Here is a 12,843-nt window from a genome sequence, read left to right on the forward strand (position 1 = left end):
CCACCACGAGCAGCACTGTGCCGCATCCCACCCCCGCGCTGGCGTCCCTGCCATGCTGACGCGGAGCAAAGCCCAGACGCGGCGAGTGGGGTGGCACCGCAGGGTGAGCTCTCCCGCATGCCGGCGTTCCGCGGGGTGCTCTCCTCGGCTCCCGCGTGCCGGCCAAGCACAGGGGCAAGCAGGCATCATTCAAGGCCTTTATTTTGGGAATACACAGGGCTTGGGGAGTTTGTACACGGAAAGCTGGGGAGGCAAACGTACCGTAACACCCCAGCCTGGACCGCGCCGGGTCCCGGCACGCCAGGGAGGCCACACCAGCCCTGGACGCGGCCCCTCCTGGCAGCGCCACCCGGTCTCCCCTGCCCTCCCACCCCCTGTACCTACTCTACCTCATTTCCCAAACGGGGCGCGCAGTGCCCCCCAAGCGCAGGGTCTCCCCACCCAGCCCCAAACCCACCAGCAGACCGAAGCCACCCCGCAGCCCACCCGCGCGCCCCAGCCTGGCCGCCACCGCGGCAGGGAGAGCTTTGGACCCACTGCCCTCACCTGCGCCAGCCGCGCCGGGCACCGAGGGCATCTCCCCACCCCGCGGGGAGACGCCGCCCAGCAGACACAAGCCGGCTGGCCCTGCCCGAATCCTGCTTACGCAGCACCGGCCAGGCCCAGCCCCGAGCAGAGCAGCTGGGAAGGAGCAGCAGCGGCGGCTCTGCCTGCACAGGGACAGACCGCAGGGGGTGTACGGATGGGGACGGCATGGCTCAGAGATCCCCCGGCTTCTCGCAGCGAGGGCATGGGCAGCCTCAATCACAGCCCCCCCGATCCCCGGCAAAGGGCGGGTCTCAGCACCGCGTCGCCGACGCCGCTTCCCAGCTCCTTACGGCTGCGGTGCCAACCCCATAAAAATTTGGGAAGCCACTTCATACCTGCCATAAACCCCTTGAGCTATGCAAAGCTCCGTCACCACCCAGCCAGGGCAGAGCATGTGCAACCCACAGCGCGCCCTGCACCGGCGTGGCAGCACCGGCACCCCCCAACCCCTGGTGCGCCGGGATTTGGGGAGCTGGGATGGGGTGCCCCCAGAAGCCCCCCTCCCCACCAGCATTGCTTTGCAGGAGCCTCCCCAAAGCCCTGCAGCTCCTGCTCCTCCGCCGAGCCACGAGACAAGCTGAGCTTTACAGCCGGCTCCCCAGGAGCGGGCAGGGTCCCCAGGGGCTGAGGACCCTCGGGTGCCATAGGGCTGTCCCCAGCTAACTGGGGTCCCAGCGGGGCCCCGCAGCAGAACCAAAAGCAGTTGCTGCGGCAGGAGGGGGGACAAGTGTCCCCCCATCCGGGGAAGGGGGACCTGGCTAGAGGGGAGAGTCGTGAGGGACGCGGCAGGGACTATGCTACGGAGCGGGGGTCCGGCGGCGAGCAGCCTCCCCAGGGCACGGCCGGCAGCAAGGAGCATCCCGGCGGGGAGAGTCAGGGCTGGGCAGTCCGGCTCCCGGGGATTGTCCTCACAGGCCGAGGAAGTCCTCCTTCCGGTACCCCTTCTGCAAGGAGACAGGCCACCCGTCACACAGGGGGGACGCCAGCGCCGTCACCTTCCCTGCCTGAGGACACCCCTGCCCATGCCTCACTGGGGGGTGGGAATGCGAACACAAACCCACTCTGCTCTGGCACTGACAGGGCCACGCTGTCCCCACGCTGGGCACGTGGCTGTCCCCACCCCACTGGTGCCACCACAGGGACGATGCTCTGGGGACATCCGCGCCCCTTCAGGAGGGGGAGGCGTGGAGTTGGGGCCCATCGTATGCCTGGAAGCATTTGGGTGGCGTGGCTTTCCGGGGTGAAGGCCCTGGCCTTGACTTCCTTGGGATCCACCCCAGGATCCCACCGGCTGGAGGAGGCACCCGAGGGTGGTACATACCATCTTGAAGTCCCGGTGGAGCTTGGTGTATTGCCACATGTTGCCCAGGAGGCTGGCTGCTGCTCTGGAGGACTTCTCGTTGTCCGAGCTGGGACAAGGACAGGATGCAATGAGCTTTGGGTACTGCTGGCCACAGGATGGTGCCCATCAGCCCAAGGATACCACCCCAGAAGGGCCCGGAGGGGCTGCGGACTTAGTGCTGGTGGGAAGAGGCAGAAGACTAAAGGCTGGAGCCCACCACAATGGGCAGGGTGGCAACCGCTTCTGGCAGGAGAGGTGAGAAGCACCCAGATGGGAAGAAGGTGGCTGCAACGATCGGCAACCCTGTGATGGGGTGTCCTGAGGACACCCTGAGCTGGTTTGGGGACTCCCAACACCAAGCCTTGGGAAGGGAGACTGGTTGTGACCCTCTTCCACTTTGCTGGACCAAGGGAGGAAGGGGAGAGCAGGTCTGGACCCCAGGTCCGAGCTGGGACAGTAGAGTGGACAGGGAGCTCCCACCTGTCCCTTCTCTTCTTGATGTAGAAGAGCTTCCTGAGGCCATCAAAGTAAACGATGTCACGGGCAGCCATGGGGCTCTCCACCACCAGGTTGTTGAGGACCGCGATGATGTTCACGATGACGTCGGCGGGCGGTGCCTTGTCCCCGACACTCCCCGGCAGCTTCTCGATCAAGTGGCTGACCACCTTGGTCGCTGGTAGGCAAAGGCATCACATCAGGGCTGGTGGCCAGACCCGGGGAACACACAGCAGCTTGGGGATGAACCCTGCAACCTCCCAGGGGCAATGACGGGACAGAGGGTCCAGCGGGGCAGCACCAGGGACATCTTCAAGCCCTTTGCTCTCTGGAGTCTCTGCTGAGACTACCTGGCACCTGGGAGTGGAGTTGGGGGACGGGGGCAAAGCCAAGTGGGATGGTGAGATTGGAGGCAGAGCAGAACGTGTGGGGAGTGTTCCGTTACGGGAGATGGGGGATGGACCGGCCGCCGTGCACTCAGCTGTGAGCAGGGATGCAGCAGGCCAGAAGGTGCTGAGACACGGCTGGAGGTAACTGGAGGCCAGACCAAGGAAGAAAAGGGTGGAGGGCGTCCGTCGGGCTCCTCCCCGCAGCCCTGGCCCTGCCCGTCCCTCCCCAGCACTCACACATCTCGTCCTTGTTGCGGGCATGGCGGGACAGGTTGCGGATGAGCCCCGTCAGGGAGCGCAGCTGGTGGTGGTCGGCGGTGCGGACGCGGTCCAGCACGGGGTTCAGGATGCGCTCCTGCTCCAGGGCCAGCCGGCTCAGCACGCCCGCCCACTGCCGAGGCAAACACCCGCTTGGATACACCCACCAGGGACCCACCGGCTGCCGCCTCCTCCCGCCCCATCTTCCTCCCCCTCTTGCTCAACAGGGCCAGCTCAGGTGGTGAGTAGCGTGATGGCCACGTCCCCCACCCAGGAAAGGCTGGTACCCACCCGCAGGGAGGTGCATCCCCTCCCTGCGCATAGCAGTGACTGGCCAGGGGTGGGGACAACCAGGCAAGACGGGGCAAGCCCCAGGGGATGTTCCCCTCCCGTGCCCTCACCCTGCGGTCCCCAGCAGTGATGTTCTGCAGGGCGCCCGAGGCCGCCTCCGTCGTGTGCTTGTTGAGCTCGCAGCGCTGCAGCAGCCGGTTGTAGATGCCCACGATTTGTGGGTTCCAGAGCCACTCCATGCCCTTGGGGTCTTTGGAGACCTCCGTGAAGGTGACAATGTCCGCATTCAGGTAGTGCTGCAGGGACGGGGGCACCACTGTTAGACTCATAGGGGATGTCTCCTCTGCAGCATCCCTTGCTGCTGGTGTCCCCTTTTCCCCGCGTGCCTGGCCTCAACCGTCGGGCAGTTCCAGGCTGGCAGTGACCCGGCAGGTCACCCCGGCTGCGTCATGCCCCATGGCATAGCAAAGTGGGGGTTTGGCACCCTAATTCACCCCACACACCTGATTCACCCTCTGCTGAGCTCACCCGCGTGTCCCACCCATCAGCTGAAGCTGGCGTCCACCTCCGCCCCAGCGTCACCTCCACTGCCAGCTGCTTCCCAGTGCCAACCCCGCCCCAGGTGACACGGCCGTCGTGGTGCCCACCACTTCCCAGCCACTGACCTCTCGTGCTTTCTTGCTCTGGGGGCTGAAGCAGCCCACCAGCTCGCCCGTCACCGTGCTGCTGTTGTTCCTCCTGTGGCCTTCCAGGCGCTGGAGGGAGGACGGGGGCATTTCGTCGTACAGGCGGTAGGAGAGGTTGCGCAGGACGCAGACGGCGTTCTCCACGCTCTGCGGAGGGGGGGAGATGGGACATGAGGGTGTCGGTCCTTGTGCTGCCTGCCAGTGCATCTCCAGCTGGCACGTCCCCTGGGGCGCGATCCCATGGGGGTCCGTGGCCAGAGTCACTCCGATGACAGCAGCGGTGCCCCACTGGATAGAGCCAGACTGGTTTTCCCACCATCACATCAAGATGTGCCTTTGCACCATGATGGCCAGGCAGCTGCCAGGAGGGAGGGAGCAGCACCCTGCCTGAGGGCACCCAAACCCTCTCAGCACCCAGCTCCCGGGGCTCACCTTGTCCTCTGACTTGCCCACTTCCAGGGAGCTGTTCACATAGTGGATCATGGAGTCCACCAGCCCGTGGCACTCGCGCATCTTCTGCCGAGTCTGCTGGCTGGCAGAGCTGAGATTCCTGCACGGGGAACACGGGTCCATCATGGCGAGAAGGGGCTTCCCCACGGCCACCCCCCTCCTGCCACAGGCACTACCACGGGGAGGGCAGCTAATACCTCTCCCATAAGGTTGACCAGGCTTTGCCTTGATGCACAAGTGCTGCAAGGGATGGGGACCCCAGAAACGAGCCCTGGGGACCTTGCTCCCTATGTATACAGCACAGATGGTGTCTCTTCCTCCACCCAGAACTTTACGCACCGTGGGAGGACCAGAGCCGGCCCAGAGCAGGTACCTGAGGAAGCCCGTGGAGTTGTAGAAGATCTCTGCTTCCGAGGGGTTCTGCTGGATGACACCCGAGCCCCCCAGCCCAGAGAGGGGGACCAGGACCAGGTCCGTGAGCTGCTCCAGCGTGTCCCGGGCCAGGCGATCCTTCAGGTTGTCACTGGAGGAGAGATTCCACAGGATCCCTGCGCGGAGGAGGGGAATGGCTGGAGAGCACGTCCACCCTGATTCACCTCCCCAGGGGGCTCACGCGGACCACCCGCAGCCAGGAGCACCCATGGGGCAGGGTGGGTAACAATGATGCAAAGACGTCATCCCCGTGAAGTGTCAGCCCAGCTTTACTCGTGGGGTGGGGGCATCATGTGCCACCCTCAGGGGAGGAGGACCCCTGCCCGCCCCTGCCATCGTCTCCAACCTGTGACATTCTTGCGGAGCTCGTCATCCGGCTCCCGCAGCGTCCGCATGAGCTCGTAGATGCCGTTCTCCTCCACCAGCGCCAGCTTGTTCTCGGCGTTGTCGTAGATGAGGTTGCGCATGGCGCCCGTGGCATGGCGCTGCACCTCCTGGTTGGGGCTGTTGAACAGCTTCACCAGCTTGGGCATGGCCTGGAGGCTGCGGGCCTGGGAGGGGAGAGCCCAGCCGCATTGAGACGCCCAGCCGCCCTCCCGAGACGCCCAGCCGCTCTCCCGTTCGGCTGGGGCTCCCTCCACCTCCTCCACCCTCCCTGGGGCACCCCACCATGGCAGAGGGGCTGGGGACAGTCCCTTCCCTTTTGGCTCCTGGGTGCTCACCTGCTTCTTGGCGTTGCTGTCGCTGTAGCATTTGTGCTGGAGGTAGGCAGCGCCCAGGACCTGCAGGTTGGGGTCGCTGGCTATCAGGTATTTCACTGCGGAGGGCAGGTCGATGTCGTCAAACCTGGAAGCCACAGGCAGGTGAGGAAGAGCCCGAGCAGAGCATCCCACAGGGGTCCTCCACCTCTGCACCCCACCACATCCTGCATCTCGGAGGAGACGCGTCAACCCATCTCCCTCCCCACCACGCTCTTGGGGCGTGGCACTCCAGACCCAGCTGGATGAGCATCTTCCTACCCTCACGCCTCAGGATGTACCCATGAGAGGGGCTAAGGCCACATGCAGGACACGCTTGGAGGTCAGCCCATGCCGTTGGGTTGCCGTGGGGCCAAATTGTGCCCACCATCTCACCCCGCCCCTTGCAGCAAGGTAACGCCAGGCAAGAGACGGAGGGGTTTCCCCTCAACTGGCCAAGTGACTGAGGTGAGGACAAGGACTGAGCCGGTGCCGGACCAGCCCCGTTGGCACTCACCCCCCCGACTGGTGGCTGAGCAGCGTGCTGTGCCCATTGTACATCTCCATGGCGCGCTGGTCCTGGAGGTGGTGGCTGGACTCGGCCAGGCTGCGCACGGAGGGCGCGCGGGAGCTGTGCTCCACCATCCCCATGTACGAGCTCCCGACGCCCGCCTGCAAGGCCGCCTGGATGCTGCCAAAGGAGCCGGTGCTAAGCCGCGACCGGTTGTTGCTCTGAAAGCGCTGGAGCGTGCGCATGGCGGGTGCCCGGATGGTGCGGCTCTGGGTCACCTCGCCGCCCTCCAGCCAGTCGGAGGCGGCCTTGGCGGTGGAGCCGGCGCTCATCTGCCTCTCGAAGGTGTAGGACCGGGTGAAGCCACCGTTGCCTTGGCTTTTGTAGAGGGGACGGTGACCCACGGGGTCCAGCTGCTCTGAGATGACGCTATAGCGGTCATCTGCGATGGCGGTGGGCTGGAGTGGCCCGTCGGCTAGCCGCAGGGAGCGCAGCGAGAGGGTGTCGAAGTTCTGCCGGGACCGGTAGTTGCGCTCGTGGAAGGAGCTGGGCCGTGGCGAGGTGTTGGCAGCCTGCGACATGGCGTAGCCGGTGCCGTAGCCCCGGCCCTTTGCCAGAACCCCGTTGCTGATGGTCGCCATCCGCTTGTGCGGGGTGAGGTCCACCGCCGAGCGCGAGGACCAGCTGCTGCCCTTCAGCGTGCCAAAATCCTTCTTGGCCAGCGGCTGATACAGCTGCGGGGGGGAAAGTGTGGGGTTCGGAGGTGCCCACGAGCCTGTCCCTCCATCCCCACCATGGGGAGAGGAAAGGATGGAGCCAAGAGCCTCCCCTGGCACAAACAAAGCTACAGCCGACGGCTGGGTCTCTGCCGGCATCCCCAGCTACCACGGTGATGGGCGCCAGTGTGGGGTGGGGGACGAACCCCCCAGTACGTACCGAGGCTTTGGGATCCAAGCCATTGCTCTGGGAGCAGGAGCTGAAGGAGGAGCGCAGGGTCGTGCCATACTGACCACCTGCGGCACGGAGACAGAGGGATCAACATGAGCACTGCGGGGCCAAAGGGGTGGTCTTGGGGACCAAAGATCCCCCTCAACTCATTCCGGGGGGACCTGCTTTGGGAGTTGCGGCAGTGCCGGCGGCGCTGAGGGGGACAAGGGAGCGGGAGGACACTGCCTTCGCCTGTCTGCTGGCAACGAGGAGCAGGAGAGGCGGCGGCAGCACCGAGCAGCAGCCTCCCCGCCTTCCATTGTGCCCCAACGGCAAGGGGAGTAATTGCCATCTTGGCGGGGACGCGGCGGCTCAGCCTGATTCCCTCCGCCATAGCCAGACTGGCAGCCCAGGCATCCCCCCCAAAGCCAGTCCCAGCTCCACCACCCTGGGGACGGGAGCCCGGTGGGGACCCAGCCGCCCCACTGCACCCCGCGCCGCCCTCCCGCCTTGCCACCGCCCTGGGGCCACCGGCGGGGACAGGGAGGACGCTGCCAGTCCCGGCGGTGACGGGAGCGTGACTCACACCCGCGCCCGGGAGAGCCCGCGGGGTGCCGGGAGGGGAGTCTCTCCCCACCGCTGTGGTCCCCCAGCACCTTGGATCGGGGGGCTCGGTGAAAGCCCGCGCCGGTGTCGGGCGAAGCAGCAGGGCGGAGGCCGCGAGCGCAGACGTTAAATGGAGGAGCTTGGAGCCCGGCCAGCGGCGCCGCTCAGAGGCTGGGGGGCACGGGGAGGGATCTGCCAGGGCAAGAAAAACCTCCCCCCGCAGCCCAAAGTGGGGTGTGGGACCCCCCAGTGCAAATCCCCCCCACTGCAAATCCCCCCCAGAGGGCAGGTGGGGAAACCGAGGCACGACCCCTGAGTGGGGTGAAACGAGCCCACGCTGGGGCCGTGCCGCCCCCATTCCCGGTGCTGGGGGTGCGGCGGGGGGCTCGGGGGGCTCGGCCGGGCTGGGGGGCAACCCCCAGCCCCACGCCAGGGTGCGAGCCGAAGCCCGGGGCAGGCCAAGGAGCTCCCGCCGCCTGTTTCGACGCGTGCGCCCGGGGGTTCTCCCACCTCTGCCGCCATCGACGTGGTCGGGGGCCTCGGGGCGAGTGGCCGCTTGCCCCCTCAGCATCATGCGGATGCGGACCTGCTCCTGGACGCGGGCGCTGCGCAGCCGCTGGGCCTCGGCCGCCTCCCGGCTCCTGCCGTCCAGCTGCCGGTCCGAGGGCAAGGCCAGTGAGCAGACGCCGGCCTCGGGCTGCAGGGCCGACAGCAAGAAGGTGTTAGTCTCCTGCATGGCGGCGGTGCGGAGGCCGAGGCGAGCGAGGCCGCCCTGCGCAGGTGAGCGCGGCGGCGGCTTCCCTGAGCTGTAGGGAGGCACCCGGCCCGCCCCGCCGCCGCCACGCCTCGGCCACTGCCGCCGGCGGGAAGGAGGGGGCCGCACCGGGCCCCGCCGCCACCGTCACTGCCGCAGGTGGAGGCACCCGGGGCGACCTCGCGGGGACGAGGGCGCGAGGGAGGCGAAGCCCCTGGGGGGCCCGGGGTGGTCGTACCTGCGGCCCCGGCGGGGAGAGCCGGATCCCCCCCGGGCAGCCTCCCCATTGACCCCCAGACTGCCGGGCAGCCCCACCAGCGAGCCCCAGACCTACGCATGGCCGCTCTGGAGAGCCCCGGACCCCTGCATGGCCCTGCCACTGAGCCCCCGACCCCCACCTTGTCACTCCAACGAGACCCCCAGGCAACCTCCCTGGAGAGCCCCAGACCCCTGGGCAAGCTCCCCAGCCAGCCCTGGACCCCCACATGGCCCCATCAGCAAGCCCCAGACCCCCACATTGTCCCTCTGGCAAGCCCCAGACCCCCAACACGGCCTCCCAGGAGAGCCCCAGACCCCCGGGCAGCCCCACCGCTGACCCCAGCCCCCTCGGGCTGCCCACCAAAACCCCTCTGGGGGGGGCGCTGCCTCGCCGAAGGGCCGGAGCAGGGGCTAATTGGCAGTAATTACTGGCCAGGCTCTCCCTGCTTTGCTTGTCAAATCAGCCGGGGAATTAAAAAACAACAATAACAAAACAAAACAAAACAAAACAAAACAAAAAAAAGGGGCAGCTCAGCGCCGGCAGGCCCGGTGGTAATGAACACGGGGTGACTCAGCCGCTGCCACCGCACAGGTACTAATTAGGCTTGCCCCACCCGCCGAGCCGTCCCAGCCGACCTCGGCATGGCCGGGGTGGGGGACGCCACGTACCCCCCCAGCCCGCTGTGTTCAGGAACAGCTCCCAAAATGCCCACGGTGTTGGTTCACGCCACTCTCCCTTGGCCCCTGACTTGCTAACTGAGCTGCTCACTCCTGAACCGAGCTGTGCCCGTTCTCAGCCGCACCCAGGCACTCAGGCTCTGCCCCTGCTCGTGGGCACGGCGCGTTTTGTCCATCCACCAGAGAAGCTGGTGCCGGCTTTGGCCGTTTGAAGGCGAGCGTGGCGACGCGGCCTCGGCTCCCCGGCAAGCTCGACGTCACCGCTCCAAACCCGCCTGGCAGAAGCGTACGGGCTTTGCTGGCCGGTGAGCTGGCCAGGGCTTACGACACCCAGTGATGACAATGCTGGGACATTTATGACAACACCAGGATGGCTTCAGTGCTTCGTTAGGAGGGTGAAAAGGGCGCCTGTCCCTGAGGAATGTGCCGCCGTCAGCAGGAGCAGCCGGGGCAGGGTGGCAAGAGCTGCGGGCGAGTGTTTTGGGGTGACGGTCCCCACTTTGATGGGATCCCCAAGCCTCAGTGGGCTGCAAACCCTGGTGCCACCATCGCATGGTGCCTGGGGACCGATGCGGGGAGACCCACCTCCCCAGCTCTCGGGGGGTCCAGGGACTTTGTGGGTTTACTGGGAGCCCTCCCTTTGCTTAGGGGTCACACCTGACCCTTTCGGGGTGCAGCACCCAGGGATAACTCCAAGGGCCCCCCCTCTTCTCCCACCTCAGCACCACCCACACGGGGAGTGTCGGTGGGTGCACTGAGTTTGGCAGAGCTCAGCGGGGCGCTCCCAACCCTCCAAGCCCGGATGAATCACGGGTTCCCCCCCAGGAGCAGGCGGGGAGGGCGGTTCGCTCCCTGTGCAAGCCGATGCTTGCCCGCCGTCCCCGTGCCAGACACCGAGGGGCTTGGGGACGGCCCCAGGAGCCCCTCCATCCCCGGGGGATGAAGAGGCTCCCAGGGATGGCCCCGAGCCTGCTGGCAGCCCCGTTCCCCCAGGCTCTGCCGCACTTCCAAGCCCCCATCTCCCCGGTGTGACACTGCCCTGCAGCTTAAAGGTGGAAACTGGGGGGTCATGGGGGGTTTGGGGGGGGTTGAGGCAGATTTGAAGCCGAAATTGTCAGCGCTCGCCTCGTAAAGTGGCTCGTTAATAGGGGAAGGTGTTGGATGGGAGCGGGGATCCGCTGGGATGCTTATAAAGCAGTAAATTGGCACAAAACCCCCCCACATTTGGAGCAAAATTGGGGGATTCCCGAGGGGATCCGGCCACGGTCAGGGTGACGCAGGGTTAAATAAAGTCGGTCTGGGGGTCCCTAAAGCAGTCACTGACCCCTCCAGCCTGGAGGCACTCATATCCCTTCCTCCGTGGGGTGACAGAGCCACATCCCCAGGGAGACCCCAACTCCTGGGTGCACATTGTCCTCTCCCACCCCCTGAGCACCACCGAGTGCCTGTCCCCAAAACCGGGTCCCCAGGGAAGCCCGTGGCTGCCGGTGCCATCGGCAGTTCAAGCAGGGAGTGGCTGACGCGGCACCACGCAGCCTGGCCACAGCGCACATGTGCCAAGAGCCACGCTGGGGAAACTGAGGCACGAGAGGAGAAAAAAGCCTCTTGGCCAAAGCTGGCCAGGAGCAGGCAGCTGCCAGATCCAGCATCCGCGCTGTCCCTTTCCACCCGGTGCATGGGGACTGGTGGCAGGGCGGGTGCCACCGGCTTTCCCTGGGGACCCGCGTTGGGGACAGTCACGCCGATGGGTGCGGGACCGGCCGGCACGTACCTTGTTGGGTGGCCCTGGAGGGCCGTTGCCCTGCAGCATCCTCCCGGGCAGGCGGGTGCACCCCTGGGTGCTACACGGGTGCCGGGCGCCCCGGCAGGGGGTGGGCGATGCCGTCTGCAGCGGGGCCGGTGCGGCGGGCGTGGGGCCGCGGCGCGGGCCCGCCCCGGGAGCTTACCCAACCAGTCTCTTTGCCGTTGTTTTGCATGTGCGCTCAAAACCCGCTCGCCTCGCAGCCAAGTTTGGGCTTTTGGGGCTTGTGGCGGCTCCACAAAAAGCCTCAGCACGGCCGAGGTGCCGACAGGGTGCCCGGGGGTCCCGGCTGCCCCATCCGGGCAGAGGAGCTGCATCTCAGCTGCCTTCGTGATGCTCCAAAAAGTCACCATCGGTCCCCACCACCATGGCCGTGGTCCAACGTGTTCTTTCCACCGCATCCCCTTGAACCCCCCCAGCACAGGGCACCCACGGGTGCAACAACGAGGGTTTTGGGGCTGCCAAAAGGAGAAGATGGAGGGGAGGCAGAGCTGGGGGGTGGCACGGTTTGGGGGGGGAGGGGGGGGCTTCTCTGGGCCCCGGGGGTTCACAGAGAGCGTGTTTGCATGTGTGGGATGGAGCAGGAGCCCTTTGAAGCCAGATAAGCCGAGAGGGAGCGTTTGAAACGGGCCAAACCAGTTTGGGGGCCATCGCTTCCACCCGCACCGCAGCCCGGGCTCCACGCCACACCCGGCGCTCGCTGGGGGCTGCCGAGAGGTGACCCCCCAGGCAAAGCCTGGCGTAGGGCGGGAGGCTGCCCAGGACCCTCCACCTGGCCACTGCTGTCCTGCTTGGCCCGTTCTCAGCCCGGAGGTGTGCTCCCCCTCGCCCTCCACCAACCCCTCGCTCGGCCCCGTGGCCAGGGCAGCCCTGCAGCGAGGCCGCGCCGGGCTGCCATTCGCCTCTGCTGCCCCGAACAAGCCCCAACGCCTTCGCCAGCGTGCCCCCGGGGCAGGGCGAGCCGCCCGGCCAACACCTCACCCCAGCACCGGGGTTGCTCCTCTAAAAGCGGGGACCTGCCTGCACCCTGCTGTCACTTGGGGCTCCTGCGCCTGGCCTGGGAGAGGCTCCCCGCGGTCCCCGCGTGCTCCCCGTGACCACAGCTCAGCCACTGCTGGAGAAACAAAACCCTCCGGCATTTTGCTGCCGGCACTGCCCCGAGCAGACACCATTGCCGGCTCCGAATTGTTCCCACCCAGCGGGGCTGGACCAGTGTCCCCAGTGGGGATGGGGCTGGTGGCACCAGTCCCTTCCAGCATCAGCGGCAGCTCTGGATTTGGCTGAGCCCAGTGCCCGCTCCAATGCCGGCAGCTTTGCGAGCTCGCCCAGCTGGGAAGCTGCTGGAAAAGTCGTGCCTAAGGAAAGGTGGCTTTAGGGATCCCGCTGCTGGCCCCGGGGTTCCGCGGGGCCACCCGCCCTGCCGGGGACTTCTCAGCCCACAGGCCAACTCCCAGCAGAGCGGGCAGAGCCCTCGCCCACAACAAAGCGCTTCCAAAGCGCTGGAAAAAACAGGCAGCGTGGAGAGAAAAACCCGCTGCCTGCCCAAGACTGTCCCCTCCCAGCAAATCCCGGGGTCAGAAGTAGCCAATTTGGGGTAAAAAGCCCCCAGAGGCCCAGACTGTGGCTGTTTTCTGATGGTA

The 12,843-nt window shown here is 66.6% G+C and overlaps 1 protein-coding gene across 1 annotated transcript; it reads right to left on the reverse strand.

Annotated features, from left to right (window-relative positions):
* Positions 1-1,496: 1,496 nt before the first annotated feature.
* Positions 1,497-8,804, reverse strand: PKP3 (plakophilin 3). Its single transcript, XM_075162827.1, has 13 exons — positions 8,223-8,804; positions 7,116-7,192; positions 6,186-6,913; positions 5,654-5,777; positions 5,278-5,482; positions 4,873-5,047; positions 4,482-4,599; positions 4,029-4,196; positions 3,474-3,659; positions 3,052-3,205; positions 2,411-2,603; positions 1,910-1,997; positions 1,497-1,532 (listed from the first exon to the last, which is right to left on the reverse strand). Exons 1-13 carry the CDS (start codon positions 8,446-8,448, stop codon positions 1,497-1,499), a joined length of 2,478 nt encoding a protein of 825 aa, XP_075018928.1. The 5' UTR covers positions 8,449-8,804.
* Positions 8,805-12,843: the final 4,039 nt, after the last annotated feature.

Source organism: Calonectris borealis, chromosome 14, assembly GCF_964195595.1.
Source record: "Calonectris borealis chromosome 14, bCalBor7.hap1.2, whole genome shotgun sequence".
Taxonomy (NCBI): domain Eukaryota; kingdom Metazoa; phylum Chordata; class Aves; order Procellariiformes; family Procellariidae; genus Calonectris; species Calonectris borealis.

Bases quoted from the DNA above. Each gene is read 5' to 3' on its own strand.
- PKP3 (XM_075162827.1), bottom strand. From the start codon at position 8,448: ATGCAGGAGACTAACACCTTCTTGCTGTCGGCCCTGCAGCCCGAGGCC. The intron at 3,660-4,028 runs GTCAGTGGCTGG...CCGTCCCTGCAG, and splicing joins AGAGCAAGAAAGCACGAGAG to CACTACCTGAATGCGGACAT. The intron at 2,604-3,051 runs GTGAGTGCTGGG...TTTGCCTACCAG, and splicing joins CCGCAACAAGGACGAGATGT to CGACCAAGGTGGTCAGCCAC.